The 19,233-nt window shown below is 37.9% G+C and overlaps 1 protein-coding gene across 1 annotated transcript; it reads left to right on the forward strand.

Moving 5' to 3' along the window:
* Positions 1–9,326: 9,326 nt before the first annotated feature.
* LOC137187646 (tryptophan 5-hydroxylase 1-like) lies at positions 9,327–18,298 on the forward strand. The gene is made up of 11 exons (XM_067596705.1): positions 9,327–9,702; positions 10,919–11,074; positions 11,251–11,434; positions 11,618–11,718; positions 11,842–11,909; positions 12,990–13,186; positions 13,875–14,010; positions 14,148–14,274; positions 14,517–14,612; positions 15,441–15,574; positions 16,186–18,298. The coding sequence occupies exons 1-11, from the start codon at positions 9,607–9,609 to the stop codon at positions 16,358–16,360; spliced, it is 1,470 nt and encodes a 489-aa protein (XP_067452806.1). The 5' UTR covers positions 9,327–9,606; the 3' UTR covers positions 16,361–18,298.
* The last annotated feature ends 935 nt before the right edge of the window (positions 18,299–19,233 follow it).

Genomic DNA, 19,233 nt, shown 5'->3' on the forward strand with positions numbered 1-19,233 from the left:
CACTTGCAGTCCCGATTGTGATTTCAGTAAAAATCAATTTCCTGTTATCTGAGATTAAGGACTAGTTTTAAATTTAATATGGGTTTAGGTCTGCCTATTTCAAGATGAGTCAACTTGTTTCAAGTAACAGCATAATCACACTCCACTATTTTACGTAATTAAATATTACGTAATATTCACTTAAATTAGTGATTTATTTTCTTGGTGTGTGTGTGGTATAGTGACATTTAAGTGCTTTCACTTCTATATTATCTCCTTATGCACAAACAAAATTGTTTATCACACTAACAGTATGAAACTAGAACTGTTACGATGCTATGCACACAACACCATTATAACACAATGCAAAAGTACTCAGTTAGCTACATTTTACATCTCAAGTTTTTCAGAGTAAACACCACAGAAATTTCCCTTTAACTTAAGGTCAACACTGTAATATCTCACAGCAGTTAAATGTAATAGATGTAGCTCACACATTTCTGCATAGAACATACAAACTATCCCCACAATACCAAAGGTCGACCGTCTTACGCCAACTACAGGAGTTAGCTACACTAGCTTAGCTGAAGAATTAACTCACCAAGACATTATAAAAGAATAGTGAACTTACAACACACAGCCCCCTGGATTGGTCACTCATTCACTCTGCTTGTCTGCTGTCTTCAAGATTCAGTTTTACATAGACATATAGGTGTCTGAGCGATGGAGCAAGTGGAGTAAATGCATCGCCATTATTCAGTTAGGAGGAGCTGTTATGGTTTTACTACCTCACTTTTTGTCTTTTCAAAAATAAACTTATCATCATACAGTCCCCGCAATCAGGTGATAATACAGTATTTAAGCAGCCTATGTCAGTGATCATTTTACTATTTTCAGCAACTGACAAAAAGCAAGTTATGAAAAAATCAAACATTTTTTGACCACCCTTTGAATTGGTTTAGTTGAACCCGTTGTTGATCATTTGTAACAGCATGCTTTGGCTGTCAATCACAGTCTATCAATCCACACAGGTGTCTGACTGTTTACAAAGGTGAGAAATATGACATTTAGCCTAACTGCAATCACTGACTGAAGATAGAACACAGGAAAAGATGGGCTAGCATATGTTGAATGAACCTGCTTGGCCCACTGACTCCAGCCAAATTTTAATGAGCTAAAAGCAGGATTGTAGTGTTGTTACTGGTTTGCAAGTCAACATTAGCAAACTTTGCTAGCCCACTGACCAAACGTTAGCTCGCTAATCGGACAGGATTTGGCTGTGGAGATGGGACATTCATGAAGGAGCTGAATCAGTTTCAGCTCATTAAAGTGTAACATAGCTATTAACAGGGCTGCCAGCTCTCACGCACTGACGTTTACTGACGTCACGATTATATTGTAATTTATTCCCATGGATGCTGCTCAGAGTAATCTCAGAGGAGGAGCAAAAGTCACCCTCTGAGTTGTGCATTAAAATAGTCCTTGATTTGAGATAATGTAGGTTCAAATGATCTGCTTTTGAAGTTGTGATTATTCATTCCTGTATAAGATTACGACTACATCAGCTAGTGGTGCTACTGAGAATAGCTACCACTTGAACCTGTGTGTAATATAAACAGGTGGGACTGGAATTAGATAGTTGTTGTGAGGCCATTTCATTCATCCAAATTGTTTGTCCTTTGTTGCAATTGTTGGTTTAACCAGGTTTAATGATCCAAATCATATTGTGATGTGTTTTAAGGCTATTTCATTTCTATAAACATTTTGTCCTTGTTTGACCTTGAAGATGGTCTAGTAGCCTGCAACCTACTACCATTTTAGGCTACATAATTTTTTATGAATATAATTACAAATATGAAATAGCCATTCTTGTAATAATCATTTCCTGTCTTGATCCACCCAATTATATACAGTTCTTGATGCATTCTTGGATTTCATAGCACCCTCAATCTAACTAATCTAGACTAGTGCAGGTGGCTGTTTCTTAAATTAAGAACCACCTGCTTAATCCAAGAGGTTTGGTGTAGAGAGGCAGAAATGAAAGCTTACAGCCTAATATTTGGGGAGGATAATGAAGCATTAATTTATTTACTTCAATTCAACACCCACATATCCTGTTAGTGTGTCCTGCACTCCAGTTCTGCACTTAAAGTGTGTGTTACTTTTGTATGTTTTCAATTCCGTTTCGGATGTGCTTCCTGACAGGAGGTGAGTTGCTTGACGCACAGGTCCACACAAAGACATTATGTGTATCTTTGGAGAGGCATAATTTCCAGCTTTCAGAGGAGCCTTCCTATCAGCCTTAGCAGTGATTTACTGCTGCATCTATCATCCATGTGAATTATTTCAAAATTATCCATGCTGACAGGGCATGGCATAATACAATAAAGCAACAAAATGAACACATGGTTGCAAATTACCTTGCACAGAGACCATACAGCGTTACAACGCATTTGACAAACCTCTCAATGCTACACAAAGGGCTTTCTAATTGTATAAACAGAGAGCAGATGGATCACACTCTTAAGATTGGTTTTCATTAAGCTTCTCAAAGGAGCAGAGCTGCATCAAGGTCAGATTTACCTCTCAGAAAATCCCAGCTGCAGACAACTTGTTACTTATGAACCTGCATCAGTGATTTTCTTCTCAGAGGGTTGCTGAAGGTCAGATCCGGCTGTAAATGTATTTACATATGCCAGGACTCATGTGGAGCCTCCTAGAGACAGGCCACTGTTTCAGACAAAATTAAAGAGCCACATAGAGACTTCCTGTCTCTTGATATAATTACAGTTACTCATCATACCGGGGTTATTGCATGGAAAAAGTGGGCATATGTGTTGAGAACCATACCCCTATATAAATTGAGTTATATAGGAGTATGGTTCACATGTAGAAGAAATATAAATTTGTGTTTTAACATATGCATGGACATCATACTGTCATTCATGCTTTTTAGGCATGCGTGCCTCAATGGCTGACAATGACAGGTAGTTCACCACTTTGGTCCAGACTGAAATATCTGGATAGACTGCCACCTAATTTTGTACAGACATTCATGGTCCTGAGAGAGTTCCTCTTGACATTGGTGATCCCTTGACTTTTCACCTGGCACCACCGGCAGGATACAATTTTTACTTGTCCAGTGAAATATATGAACATCCACCAGATGGAATGGCTGAAATTTTGGTAGATTCAGTAGATTTAGATACAGTAATACATTTTTCATTTCATTTCATTTTCTGTAGTTCTCTTCATGCTGACATATGTTCTGTGTCTTTCTGATAAGTTTGTTTTCAATAAGTTTGTTTTTAATAAGTTAAATAAGATTTTTTGAGAAGATGAAAATTAATTTATATTTTCATTTCATGATTCACTATCAGCATTCTAAAACCGACCTGAATCTGCACTCACTGTTGTTACTGACTCTGAGGGATCTTCTTTGCGTTTAGTTTAGTAAGTTTATCACTTTTTCCGTTAACTCGTGTTAGCTAGCTAGCTAATCTAAGTCTACTGTAAAACTCACAGCCCAGTTGGGTAACTTGAAGGGGTTAAGAATTTAATTTGGAGTTAGCCAGACAGTACTCTAAAAGTATTCTACCCAAAAATAGTATTTTCATATGAACATTAAAATGATCAGCCGGTGGGGTAATATTGTGCCTGTAAAAACTCAAAATGAAATGTATAAGCTAACAGTTGAACAAAAGACATAGATACAGCAAAGGTAATCACAGAGCTATCATAGTGCTGCATGACTTTTGATTGTCGAATGAACCAGCTATTTCAGGTACACACTGTAGTAATTGTTCATGAGTAAAGCAGTAGGACATAATCTAAAATATCTTTCAATAAAGCTTTGTAGTACAGCTGTATTTAGTATTGCTCAGTTATATTACAGTTATCAACATCAAGTGTCACATCACAGACATAACATTTAAACCTATCACTTTTTAGATTGCCATACTGATGTGTTATTCATTGATGCATGTGAGCTGAAAGTAAGGTGCCATCAAGTTCAGGAAATTATGATAGTCCTGACATCAATCTGTTCAATTTTGGTCACTGGGGTTCAGTCAATGAATAATTAAATAAATATGGGCTTAACAATATTAGGAATCATCAAGCTGTCACACCACATGATCAAAGTAAGTTGGCTTTTGCAAACAAACTCTTGTAGTGAAAGACAACAACAGTAGCACAACGGAGCCCAGTGATGTCAGGACAAGGAGAGGAAAGAGGAACACTTGTACCTAAATATATTGTTTTTGGTAGTAGGAATGTTCTTGCTAAAGTCACTCAGTTAGTTTATAGATGGGATATCAGTTGAGCAGGTCATAAAGACCAAATTACTGGGTGTTAAATTAGGTAATTTTCTCTCGTGACTTGATCCAAGTGATCACATTGGATATGTTTATATGCACACTAATATTCCACTATTATTACAAATATTCTGAATTTGATACGGGTCATGTAAACAGCATATTCTGTCTGAATATTCCAAATTAGGACTTATTCCAAATGTAGCATTTACCGATTAAGACATGTAGGATATGCCGGTATTATTCTGTTTTAGGAGCTTTCTTTGGACATGTATACAGTGCATTCAGAATATACGTCATAACTGAGGTTTTTACCACAGTTAACAACACATGACTCTCTTTGCCAGTTTACCCCTGCGCTGGCAAAATGACATGCTGGAGCAGGACGGCAGACAGAGGAGAGGAATGAGAGTAGAGTGCACCAAAAACACTCAGCAGTGTCATAAACATCATGGGACAACCAAGGTACTGGATGTGCCAGTAACTATAAATTTATAATATCAGTCATATCAATATCAATTATAAATATCAGGCCGCAGCTCACTAATGTTTTTCACCTCTCTGGTTTACTTCACTGCCTGCAGATATCTTGTGATTCCTGTTCCCACTGGAGCAGAGGGAAACCCTGAAAACCCTCTGCATGTGACAGGAATAATAGTGGAATATTCATTTTCATTAGCCATGTAAACAGCTGAGTAGGAATATTGTCTTTTTCGGAATAAGGGCAAAAACCGGAATATTTTGTGGATGTAAACATAGTCACTGTTTCCATGATGATAAAGGGCACTGCAATTTCAAGGAAATGTTCCACATATGTTCCATCTTCTGTTATGACTGACGTTGTTCTGACTGACTCACTTGTTGTGTCACACTTGGAGTACTGCCCAGTCATTTAGCCGAATACTGCTGACAAACAGCTAAAAGAAACTTCAGGCTGTGCAGAACAGAGCAGCCAGGTCAGTTTTTCAATGTTCTTTCCCTGATAAAGTGTCTGAAATGTGGTAGCTAAATTGAAATCAAGTCTTCTGTTATTTATCAACACTTCCATTGTTAAAAGTTAGTATATACTGGTTTCTGTCATAGGTATAACACACATCAAATCAGCTCTGGTCATGTTATCTATAGAGCTTCTGCTGCCTGGAGTCTGCTCCCCACAGACATAAGACACATCAAAAGTAGATTTTCTTTCAAAAAGTCACTAAAACAAAATCTGTTGAAACTTACAGAGATACTTTTAATTATTGCTAATATTCTTTTTTATTTTACTTTAAGTTTGTATTGTCAACCTTTTTAGAGTTATTTCACTTTTTAAACACTCTTTATATTTGACTTGTTTTATTGATCCATGTGATTTTTAATTGCTGTTTGTTTTATTGTTGCTCATGTTGTGTGGACCCCAGGAAGACTAGCAACCACTTTGTGGAAACTAATGAGGATCCAAATAAAGAATAAAGTACTGATGAAGAGACATGGCAGAAGAGGAAGAGGGGCTCTGAGTTTGGTTCTTGCAGCATGTTTAAGACAATGTCAAGATGAAGACCATAAAAAGAAAAGTCACTGAAGATGCAGATGGCACAGTGAAGAGTCAGAGGACCTAAGAGCCAAAATCCTGCATCATCTCTGAAGACACAGTCAGCGTGAAGGGGACAAAAAGAAAAGTCATGCCAGCCAAGAATACTGGGACACCCAGGAAGAAGAAGAGGTAGTCTGACCTACACCTTGAGAAGGAAAAAAATGCAGAGTCAACCTAAATGGGCACCAGAGATGAATTTGAGGCTAAATACCAGCAGGTTCACTTTCTCACTGAAGGAAACCATGGATCATTATATGCTGGTTACCTGAGAGCCTCCCTGTGGCAATAAAACACATTCTCGGAGAGAATTTGATCTGAAAACATGTGACCCATAATAGAAAGACTCTCTCTGCCATGGCTGCCATGATGAAGATCTGGACCAGAAGTATCCAGGAAGTAAGCAGCAATTTCTCTACTGAACTGGTATGATGTGGACTATGGTGCTAGAAAAACCAGTGCCCTTTGTTGACCTCTGTAAACACAGGTCAAAGGAGGCTCTCTTTCGAAGAAGGAGGCTCAGCTCACTCTGAAGCAGCTGGTTGATGTTGCAAAGGAACTGGCAAAACACATCTTCCACTAGGACATCAAGGTGGAAAACATCTTAATAGAAACCAGCTCTGATGTCCCACGTGTTCTGTTGTTTGAAATCGGGCTAAGCTGCTTTGTAGAGAAGAAATCATCTTATCAGATCTTTTACAGTATCTCAGCACAAATCCTACTGGCGTGGTACGAATGCTGGACCTATAGTCACACCACAGTGTGCCACCTGGGAGTGGTCCTGTTTGACATGCTTTGAACAACACAATAAACTCAAAATCAGCAGAGTTGTCCCACAATTGCCAAGACTAGTTGCACATGTGTCTGGCTAAAGTCCCTCAACAGTGTCCCACTCTGGAGCAACTCAGACGTCATCTCCTGGATGGTATAAACCAGCCCCACGCCATGTCCATGTTAAGCCAAATTCGTAAATGGATCTTTTTCTCTCCGTTTTGGCCCTCCTCCTGACTAAAGCAGTGTTTTTCTCCCCCACAAAATGGCCTCCAGAGTATGTAAATGCTAAAATTTGGCATTTTAGAGTGTACAATTAAGAAACACAGTCATATCAGTGACAAAAAAGATGGTGGCAGTGGCACGGAATTTCATTGTTTTTCATTGGCATTTTTTTCCTGTGTGTTTTATTTGTTGTTTATCTTTGATTTATCTACTGTATTTATTGTTTCTTTTGTGTGCTTGAGAAGCACTTTGTGACTGGTGTCTGTGAAAGGTACTATTTAAATAACTTTACTTACTTACATTTCATTGGAAAAAGGAAGAAGAAGAAACACAATGACAATGGCAATAATGACAGATGGCTTCATGAAAGTATGGTTCTCTTTATTGCCTACTTTGATTGTTTAGAGTTAAACTTAGCTATCTACCATCTTTCTCTTGCTGAAACTGTTGTAAGCTGCTCACAATAAACAAAATGTCAGGAAGCCACCACGGAAACAGAAATATTATACCTTCTTCATCGGTTTTCTGTGGCTGACTTACTTGTCTGTCCTCTACACATGCCCAATAGGAGGAGAATTACCTGTTTTGGCGTTTTAATGTGGATGGAGGTATTGACAGAAACAACCTGAAACTCCTGCTGTGGATGCATGTCGCTGTTGAAAATGGCATTTTAGAATTTAGCTAGTTTAATGTAGACGTAATCTTGATCCCTTTGTGCCAACTCCATTAATACGAACACTTTTGTCTGGAAAATAAGAACATCTACGGTGCCTACTATGACTATCCAACTGGTAGAATTAGTGTGACCTAACAAATCACTGAGCCATATTTTCAGTCGTCCTTCAGGAGTCCTGATACTGCAAGGAATATTTTCAAGCAATCACATGGTTTCTCCCTCGAATGTTGGGAATCGACATCCTATTTTATTTAAAGGTGCATTAATCAAGTACACATATGTCTGTAAACTTGGAACCAAACTTGGAAATCCAAAACAATCCAGTCTAAGAATTTCTGTCATGTGAAAAAAGTGAATGAAAGCAGCCACAAACCCTCAGCTATTCCCTGAAAATGTGTGATTCACAGTTTTTCCAACAGAGGAAATCTCATAATTTTCACCCCTAATGTTGTTACTGAAAGTGAAAACTTCACATAAACATAATAACAGTCGCATCATTACCCGACCATGCAGACTGGTTACACCTCATTTCTACCTTGGTAACAGTGAGTACAAAGACAGCTGATTAAGCAAAGTGATTACACTTTCCACCAGGATGGATAGATGAGAATAGAAATAAATATGACTGATAGCACAGTTAATACAGTTTTTTAAATGTGCCATTTGTCTTGGTATTTTTCAGTTTTGTATTAAGAATTGCCATCATTACCATTGCAACCAAATATCCAATCACACAGTCTGATAGAATTTACCAGTCTGTCTATGTCGCAACCCTCACAGCATGACCATTGGGTAGTGACTGAAAGAATGAGATCACAGATACAAGCGGCCAAAATGAGTTTCCTCTGGAGGGTGTTTGGGCTCAGCCTTAGAGATAGAGTGAGGAGCTTGGACATCTGGGGGGAGCTCGGAGTAGAGCCACTGCTCCTTCACATCGAAAGGAGCCAGCTGAGGTGGTTTGGACACCTGCTTAGGAAGTCTCCTGAACGCCTCCCTCTGGACGTGTTCCAGGCACCTCCAACTGGTAGGAGACCCCGGGGCAGACCCAGAACATGCTGGAGGGACTACATATCTCTTCTGGCCTGGGAACGCCTTGGGATCCCCCAGGAGGAGCTGGAGGGTGTTGCTGGGATGAGGGATGTCTGGGTTTCCTTACTCAGTCTGATGCCACCAGGACCCGGTCGTGGATAAGCGGCGGAAAATGGAATGGAGTTTATGTAATGGCAAAAACTAATGGTGTGGTAATGACTGATCATGTGCCACCATGGTTTGATCTCCCAACCTGCCAGTCTGGTTCATAGAGACTGGATTAAACAGACACCAACCCGAAATTACGCCACACATCACAAAATCTGGGGCTGACAAAACATTGTTGGGTATTGTTAGGTAACACTTTCTAATAAGTCACCTTTTATAAAAAGTTAAACACATTTACTAAGTTGCCAAGTTGTTATGCTACGCTTTTCTTTCTTTGCACAACTATTTTTGTCACTATTCAAAACAAGTGCAACACTATGAATGGCTAACAATTCCACAATGCAGTGCTAGCTGGCTAGCCAGCATGTTAGCTGTAGCAGTAGTTAGCAGTAGTACAAAGACTCATGGATGAATTTCACCATGCCACTGGTATGATTCATGTATACATACATTTTTAAAAAAAAATTAACATAGTAAGGACACATGATTGAGTACTTGGGCCACTTATGAAGGAGTCATAGTGCCCTTCTTTGGTTTACATGTCAGGCCATGTGACATCTCAGCCCTGATGTTAATCGTGACCCTATTTCTAATCTCCCTCCTGCTGAAAGAAATGGCTGCTCCCTCTCTCCATGTGCCCTCCCCTCCACCAGGGCTTCATAAATACCACAGCATTTTGCTCTGTGTGACAGTACCACAGGCAACTCATTCTGTAGCTGATGTAAAAGTCTGCTGCTGCTGCTGAGAGAGGCTGTCTTCCTTTCAGAAAACTCACTGTCATCTAGTTTCAAGCTTAGTTCTAGCCAGGGTAGAATAAACAGCACTTTACTGAGCAAAAGTTAAATCACATTTCTACTAATCCTGGGACAGGCATGTATGCAAAGAAGACTGATGAACAGGGGCCACGCAAAGGAAGGTCTTTTGACTCGGTAAACTCTGCTTATGAGGAGAAGCAGCTCAACAACGAAGTAAGTAGCACTAATGATGCTTGTGTTCTGTGTTTCCTTGATGAGCTGATAAAAAAAAAAAAAAAAACTCTAATTGGAATGAACATTCTAAAACACTGATGTCCACTTTTTCTGTATTGATTTATTTGAATGCAACTTGCAACAAAGCCAATCAAGACGTAGACCCATAATTTAAACTTAAAAATAACAGGTGTTTACCAATTTCAAACATTTAAAAAAATTTACAAATGTAAAATATTTAACAGAAACCCCATGGGCAGCTTGGTCATTTTCATATTCATTTCCAAAGTAATGATGATATACAGTAGTTGCTGGCAGGTTTAATTGGTCTAGTTTCTCTTGCTTCCCTCAGCCAAGGTGTTAGGAGGATACATGTCTACCTGGTACTGCTGGTTAATCCGTTGCTGTAAAGGAGGATTAAAAGGAGACTATCATGAAAGCTGCCTCCAATCTGAATGAGATTGCTGCTCATGTCATTACCAGTCCAGCATTATCTCAAAAAACAATCACATTAAAACTTCTATAATGAGAAAATGTTTCTATAATCTCATTATAACAAGACAATGTATTATTACGAAATACATTTCTTGTTATAATGCTAAAGTTTTCTCATAATAGCCTGTACTTCAGTTGTGGCAAACACATCACATGGGCTTTCAGAAATCCATCTAGAATGTCACTTTGGTTCTTTCTCCAATAGAGACGCAGTGTGGACAGTGTCCTTCAGAGTGTCCGCATGAAGATAGAAACCCTTCCTAAGTTGCTTACTAGGAGAATTTGATTGTGTTAGCCCTAAAAGCTGCAGCAACACTGCTGTTTTTCTGAGATACATATACAGTCTGTATTTGAAACACCTTTCTCATTCTAACAAGGATTTATTCTCATTATAATAAGAAAGTGTACTCATTTTAATGTGAATAAGCATCTCAGTATAACAAGCTGTTTCTCATTATTAAGAGAAGAATTATCTTGTTAGAACAAGTAAACTCTGTCATTATAATGAGAAAACCTTTTTGTAACAATGTAATACTTTTCAAGATAATTTTCTCCTTCGAGTAAACTGAGCAGATATTTTTTGTTGTGGTGGCAGCATTAAACTGCCGTAGATTTGCTCTCCACCAAATCCTGAGAAAAAGCATGCCTGTATTTCTGGCCACAGGAAAATCAGTGATGCAGTGTGGTTCACAGTGTGAATAAATGTTGTTTGTTTTTTTAGATGAATAAGGTTACATTCAGTAAAATTGATGAGAACCAAGACAACAGGAGCGTCTGCAATGGAAGCCCCTCCAGCTCTGAGAAAAGCGGTGCAACTATCATATTCTCACTAAAAAATGAAATTGGTGGTCTTGTCAAGGCACTCAAGCTTTTCCAGGTGGGTCTTTCATTTAAAGTTTTAAAAGCATACTGTAGGATGCTTTCTTATATTTAAATGTAGATTCAAATTACAGAATCATTTTTGTCAAAATTATCTTCACTGGATGTTGCATTTGATCGTGTTTGGAAGCTTTTTTACATGTTTTGTTCATCTTGTATGTGATGTATGTGCAGGAAAAACATGTCAACCTTGTTCATATCGAGTCTCGCAAATCCAAACGAAGGAATTCAGACTTTGAGATCTTTGTGGATTGTGACACTGACCATGAACAGCTCAAGGAGTTGTCTCAGCTGCTGAGGAAGCATACAGATATTGTTGAGATTATGCCAGCAGACAACTTCACTCTAGCTGATGATGGTAGGCCATGCAAGTTTAAAAACATATAACTGAAAATACCATAATCCAGGCCTGTAAAACACCAGTTGTAAAAGTGTATTTGTTTAAAGTGTAATTCACAATTTAACTCATGATTACATGCAAAAGCAGAAATCAAGTGAGAAACATGCTGATTTAAAATAGTCAACTCTAACTGTATTTCAGATATGGCTGATGTGCCCTGGTTCCCTAAGAAGATTTCTGATTTGGATCTATGTGCGAACCGGGTTTTGATGTATGGCTCTGACCTGGATGCAGATCATCCAGTATGTAGGACAGAGATACTTATGTTTTGCACAAATTTTCATATCTTGTCTAACATGTGCTAAAGCCAACAAAAATTGCTTTTCTATTATTTTCTAATATGTGTGAGTGTACTGTTTTTGCAGGGATTTAAGGACAACATATATCGTAAAAGAAGAAAATATTTTGCTGATTTGGCTATGAGCTACAAACAGTAAGTTCCATTCTAACTGCAAAGCATTTGAAATTGTTTCATTTAGCTATTTTTAGTTATTTATTTCAACATTTAAGAATAAGCTCCTTAAGATGCATCATTTTGTTTTCAAGGGGGTCCTCAAGTATTATCTGCACAAAACTAACAAAACATAAGATGAATTAACTGACACACCAAAATAACATAATGTCAGTGTTACTAATTGCTTTCCAAATTATAAACAGAAAAAAGAAAGCATGTTGAGAAAGTCTAAGTGATGATCTAAATGGAACTAAGTGCTTTTTAAAAATATAAACATATCCACAAACACTATTGTACAATATAATGATGAAGATAAATTGCAGATATGGTCTGATATATGTCCATGTAATTTAGCTGTGAGACTATTTCTTTTCTCACTTCCAAGTAAAGCAATTTATTTAACAATGTGGTATTATGAGGCTGACGTTTATTTTATTTATGATAAAATCAATGTGATGACTAAATGAAAATTATGACTCAATCTAGAGTGCCATGTGGAGATCAATTAGTAAAATTATTAGCCTACTCAGAGGATTATTCAGTTAGACTAGTAAGTATTTAGTACAGTATTTAGTTTCTAGTAAACTGCAGTACTTCTGCTTATTCAATATATGATTATAAATATATAACTATAAGATACTTAAAAAAAAAATTTGACCAACAGAAAATTCAGATTGTAGAGTTTTTAATTTTCAGAAATAGATATGTACATAACAGTGTCATCTGCATACAACTGAACAAAACAATCTCTCCACAATTAATAACTTTCCACAAAAGGGTTATTGATTAAAAATAGAGGAAAGTAAAATAAGAAGTAAGATAAATATAGATCCTTGTGGTACACCATTCTTAATAGTTAAATAATCTGAGTGACTGCGTTTAAAAGAAACCAAGATAACACTTGTTGAGATACACCAATAGTGTGTCACCACATCACACATTAGCTATTAATTAATTACATTGCTACATTGTTTTCCTAAATTTTGTAAGCTGTCTCTTAAAGTTATATTTTACTGAAGTCAACAAGCTAACAAGCAACTAACTCTCTCTGTTTGTCAGCGGCGAAGCTATTCCGCGTATAGACTTCACAGCAGAGGAGGTTCGTACCTGGGGCGTGGTGTTCAGGGAACTCAACAAGCTGTATCCCAGTCATGCCTGCAAGGAGTATCTGAAGAACCTTCCTCTGCTGTCCACATACTGTAACTACAGGGAGGACAATATCCCACAGCTGGAAGACATCTCACGCTTCCTCAAGGGTGAGTATTTACAACTACTATAAACCAGCTTTGTCAGATTAGAGCATCACAGCTGTTAATTGAGTAAAACATTGAGATTCAGTAAAAACATTTGAATAAATAATGATATATGTAATATATTATAGTATGATGTATTAATATAATAATAAATAACTGATGTCTAGCAACATTAGACAACACCAGCGAACACATTAAGTTGAGAATCTACTGTCTAGCCATCAACATCTCAGAGATTATGGACATTTTTACATAGCAGAGAGACAATTTATAAACCTTTTGGGTGGTGGGCGGTGATAAACATGTTGCATTTTTTTGTAACATATAGAAACTCCAAATTCCCTTAAATTATGGCATTAGAATTTTAGAGTCAAACAAATGTTTTCCCCCTGTAGAGGACGGCAGACTCTCTGTTTACTGTATGAGTTGTACGACAGGCCTGAACACTCAAGAATTTTCTTCATATCTAACCTGCTGTAATTTTGTTCAAAGTACGAGACAGTTGGTCAATGTGACAACAAAGTTCACATCACTCACATGTCTCTTAAAAACAAATCTGCTCATACTTGTGGTTCTTGCATTTGACCCAATGACCCGGTTACTCTAGGTAGGCCACAGACCTAGACTTTCTACAGAACAAATAGACAGAGAGTGTGTGTGTGTTTGTGTGTGTATGGGTGTGTTTGAATAGAGCGCTCAGGCTTCATCATCAGGCCAGTGGCAGGTTACCTCTCCCCCAGAGACTTTCTAGCAGGCCTGGCCTTCAGAGTGTTCCACTGTACTCAGTATGTCCGCCACGGCTCTGAACCCCTGTACACACCTGAACCGTGAGTACACACACATATATGCACACACAACACATTCACTTGTTATGACTTCTAAGTCACTCTTTTTTTTTTTACTAGGATTTTTTTTTTTAGCAAAGTAAGTGCCTGTGTTTATATTTCTTGTATGTTTGATGTAGGGACACATGCCATGAGCTGCTGGGTCACGTTCCCCTGCTTGCTGAGCCCAGCTTCGCTCAGTTCTCTCAAGAGCTTGGTTTAGCATCACTAGGGGCTTCAGATGATGCTGTACAGAAACTGGCCACAGTGAGAAAACACAAAGACACATGCACACACAAACATACACACACACATCCACACTAGGGCTACTCACAGTCAACACTACTTATAATTTCTATCTGTAGTTGTTAAAACAGAAAGAAATATTGCATTATTTTAAAGAGATTAAAATTTAAGAGATGGACGTGTTTTTTTTGCCACTGATGCTCCAATTTTTGTGGTGCCGACATGAATAGCATAAAGTAATATTTAATTTTATTGTATTCCAGTGTTATTTCTTCACAGTGGAGTTTGGTCTATGTAAGCAAGATGGCAGGCTGAGGGCCTATGGAGCTGGACTCCTCTCCTCCATCAGTGAACTCAAGGTAATACAAGCTAATCTGTTGCACTTATTGCTTATACTGTGTATTTCCATACCAAAGAAACTACCTGTTAGTTATACTCAGGTTGTCTTAATTAGGTTAACTTATGTACCGGATGCTTTGATCCACATGAATGTTCCTGTTGCCATGAAATGATGAACCCTCTTCTGCTCAGCCTCTTTTTTTTTTTTTTTTTACCTCCATAAAGGTTTTCATTGCTGTTTGTTTGTTTGATTGTTCTCTATCAAGGCATCTAAAAGATTCAATACAATAGGATAAGTAAATGAAGTTTGGTGAATAGTAAGGCTGTAGGCCAAGTGAGAAATGTTTACTTTTTTGTGCAGATCCAGATCCAATAGTATGACCATTGTGTGTAAACATGGCCATTAACAAAACACTTGACATTTTGGATCATAACTCCTGGATCAAGAAACATTTTCTTTTCATAATTTTAGTTGCCTTGGTCACACAAAGTGATTGATTGTAAATATGGAAAAAGTTGTGACATAAGATTTTTTCTGATTAATGATCATGATTTAAGTGATTAATTATATTAATAAAGACCGGTCATAACCAATCACATTCATACAACATCAACCATCTACAGCAATCTATGTCAAGTGGAAAGTCTTAGTTAGCTTCTGTTACCATTTATTCTTATATTCTGTGTTTAAGCTAATTGTAACCCTGTTATAACATTTATGCAGTTGGCCAAACCTATGTTACTTGACCAACCTGGTTAGGAAGGACATTCTCCCAGTATGTAAATATGTCTGTATGTTGTGACTAAAATGTAAAATCTGACCACAATATTTCTCTTTCTTCTATTAGCATGCTTTGTCTGACAAGGCTCATACCCTTCCATTTGACCCCATGCTGACCTGTAAACAGGAATGCATGATTACTACATTCCAAGAAGTTTACTTTGTTTCAGAGAGTTTTGAGGAAGCCAAGAACCAGATGAGGTGAGTAGAATTCTGCTCTGCAAATGCACAATGTCCCTTTGTAGCTGAAGGGAGCTGAAATCGATTCTGTAACTATTTTTATATCACCTCTGTTGTAATTAGCTGATAATCTAACCAATTGTCATTAAAAAGGCTCTGTTGTGACATTATCAGATGTTTCATAATGCCCACAACATTTTGAGTAATATGCAAACTTACTTATTTATGAGAGTTGGATGAGAAAATTGATACCACCCATGTGTCTGAGAGTCAGTCTTCTCATCTCACTCTCAAAAAGAAGGCAAACAAGCATATTTCCCATAATTTCTTTAAAAACCGCTGTACCTACTGTATTTCAACAAAAGTTGGCAACATTTGATTTTAGTCTCCATGTTCTAGCAGTTACCTTTCCAATGCCTCTAGATGTGGACCTTAGCTTAGCTGTAATAAAGTTTTGCCCGAGGAGATACCTCACAGTTTTGTTTATGTTAATATATTTGAGTTAATTAAACTTTTGAGTATATCAAAGTCCTTCCTTTGTCGGGGAGGATTTAATGTAATGATAGATCATGGAATGTCAATTTTCTACTTGAGATTACTATAAGTTTGGTTGAATGGCTTTGTGTGTACAGGGAGTTTGCCAAGACCATCCGTCGCCCATTCACAGTATGCTACAACCCCTACACCCAGAGTGTGGACGTCCTGAGGGACACCAACAGCATCAACAGCATGGTGAAGGACATCCGGCATGAGTTGGACATTGTAGAGGACGCCCTGAACCGACTCAACATAAATCTGAGAGCCTGAGGCGAGCCTTGGGTTAGCTGAAGGAGGATCAGGCTGGGAGGAGTGCATCGGATTCAGTGGGGTTCAGAAAGGGTTTCAGGAGAATTACACGGCAGCAAGTACCCGGTTTATTAGGGTGAAAAGAGGTTAGCTGGAGTTGGTAAAGTTTGGAGTTGGGTTTATTGGGTTGGATGGACTGGGTATAAATGGGCTGGAATATGTGAGGTTGGATGGGGTTTGGTGAGAATGGGGCAATGAGGGAAAACTTTGGGCAAACTAGGATACTAACCTGTATTAAGATGGTGGTTAGCCTAACCTGTTGTGATTTGATAATCTTGAATAGGGTTAAAATGATATTATGGGTTATACATTTTAATTCCGTATACATTCTGATCCAGTTTGCCCCAAGTTCTCATCTGAGAGATCCGATATTATATCTTAAGACATAGTATAGTTGCAACATGCAGTTAGCCTAAGCTTAGGCCAATGATAGAAGTAGCATAGAAAATGGAAGTTAATATGTCTGAAAGCTAATTAGCTCTGTACTAAGTGAATTATAAAGTGGAAACTTTTGTGACTAGTTTCACTGGTGGCAAAATGAATAAGAAGAGGAAAGCTCTATTGGTGTTACTTCTAATTCAGTAGAGAAGGGTAAGACACACAAAAAAATTATAGTGTCCTCCATTTTGGACTCTCAGGGCGTTTCTAAACATTCATGGGGTGTTACTTCATTGCTAGTCCAGGTTGGACCTCAATATATCTCTGGGCAGCTGCTAGCAGCTGTTAATTTCAGTCATTCTCATCCGACCGTGCAAAGCCCACTTGGCTACAGTAGCCACTTAGCTCCAATTTGCAGAGTACGCCTTGTAGTTGAGTTGGATCGAGGTCGGATCATGTTCCCACCACAAACTGCTCCAGAATTCGTTTGTGACCAGACCAAGACCACTTCCTGAGTATGACTGCTGTGTTCAGATCTGTCCAAACAAATTTTACCAAGAAAAAGAAACCAGAGTCCGATTCAACCGGACTGGAAATACAACGAAACTAACAGAAGGGTGAGGGAGATGTACACACCCACCTAGTTGTGAGAAGAGGTCTAATCAGACAAAATAAGTGATAACACCTGTGTTGGTGGACCATAGCTGTGTTGGGCTTTGAAGTTCAAAAGCCATTTGCAACCAGTAGCAGCTTTGAAGGTTCTTGTCACTGTAATAGAGGCGCAAAATAATGAATAATGACAAATAACAAATGGCAGCAGTGATTTCCTGAATCGTTCATTATTCTAATCTATCTATTGACATTTGTGTGGGGACGTCCACAAGCACCAGACAAATGTTTTGAACTTGGCTTTACTGTTGGCTGTAAACGGTAATAAATGCAACAAGTAATGTGAAAGTGCGTAGTTGTGTGATTGATTTCTGTTGTCATATATGACTATAAAAGTATATGACATGTGGTGTAATAATGTGGGTGATCTTGCCTAAATGGGTAACTCACAGTGTTTTAATTTATCTTACTTTATGTGATAGTATTTTAATAAATGTATAATCAAGTCAAAGTTTTAAAAAGTAATAAAGTCCATACTTTGTTGCTTTGTTAATGTGAAGGCTACTCTCTGATGCTACCAATTTACACTGTGATGATGGATCCTATGACGGCTGTTTGTTTGTACACTATGAGATGTTGCTGACAGCTGGCATACCCAGACAGCAATGGATTACAATCCCTTTGTTAATTGGATATGGAACAGGCTTTATATAGTAGATACCAATCCAATAAAAATGCTTTGATTGTCCCTGAGTGACTCGGGACATCCCTGATTAAATTGACACTGTAACATTGACTGTCTGTAGCTTGTAACCTTAATTGGCTCTGATGAATGAATGTTCATTATTGGTAAAATTTTGATGTTTACGTTCTTATTTTTTATTAAATGGATAGTTTTAATGCCCCATGATAGTCTGGTTTCTGGCCGTCCTTGTTTTTTCATATACTAACAAGAATGTGTGTCACACAGGATAGGAATTTCAGAGGGTATTGAGAGATATTTTGAGATATTGTTTGTGTTGGTCTTTTCACAGGAAAGAAAATAAGAAAAATATAGAATAATACCAGCCTTATCCTTTAAAGAATCAGTGAAATAGACATATAATTCAACACTCACCTTGCACAAAGGAACAAGTGGACAAAATATAAAGTACAACTTACAATTTAAAGTGCAACAACATTTCACTCTCCAATACTCTAAATACATTTGAACATTATTTACTTCATAGCTTCACAAAGGTAGTATTTACTGCATTTCTGTGGAATGAAATTGCACCAGATTGCATGGCTGTTGAAGACATTGTGTCTACTCCACTGACTGCTCTCCATCCTGTGTGCAGCAACCTTCAGGAGGCCTGCAACTGTGTGCATTACAGCTGAGTACCACCCTCTTGTGGTTACTTTGTAGGTGTGTATCTCAACTCACAGACCCAGTGGGGAACTGTAATAATAGATAAAGTACAATACCAGAAGTACAATAGCAGACAAGTTACTTCTTTCATAACCAAACCTATGAACCATCAATATCACACTGGTCCAGAGGTCTTACCACTTTTTTTTTGTTTCTCTGGAGAGTTTTATGTTATAACTGCCATTATACACAAAAATGTTTGTTTCAAGACAGTTATCAAAATTACAGTTAAACAAAACAGCTCCCACTAAATTTCAAGTAACAAATGCAGAAAAACACAACACTAAAGGTAAATTAATTCTCAAGGAACTGTTACACACTACACACAATATATTGTAATTTAGATCATCAAATGGTTCATTCAGATAGTCTGTATTTATGTGCAGTCCGAACATGTGCAACTGCTCACAGTCACCCTGATTACGGTTGCTTAAGC

This window comes from Thunnus thynnus, chromosome 1, assembly GCF_963924715.1.
Source record: "Thunnus thynnus chromosome 1, fThuThy2.1, whole genome shotgun sequence".
NCBI classification, from domain to species: domain Eukaryota; kingdom Metazoa; phylum Chordata; class Actinopteri; order Scombriformes; family Scombridae; genus Thunnus; species Thunnus thynnus.

Coding starts and splice junctions, on each gene's coding strand:
- LOC137187646 (XM_067596705.1), top strand. CDS start 9,607: ATGTATGCAAAGAAGACTGATGAACAGGGGCCACGCAAAGGAAGGTCT. Junction 14,011..14,147: donor CCCCTGTACACACCTGAACC/GTGAGTACACAC, acceptor TGTTTGATGTAG/GGACACATGCCATGAGCTGC. Junction 14,275..14,516: donor CTGTACAGAAACTGGCCACA/GTGAGAAAACAC, acceptor ATTGTATTCCAG/TGTTATTTCTTCACAGTGGA.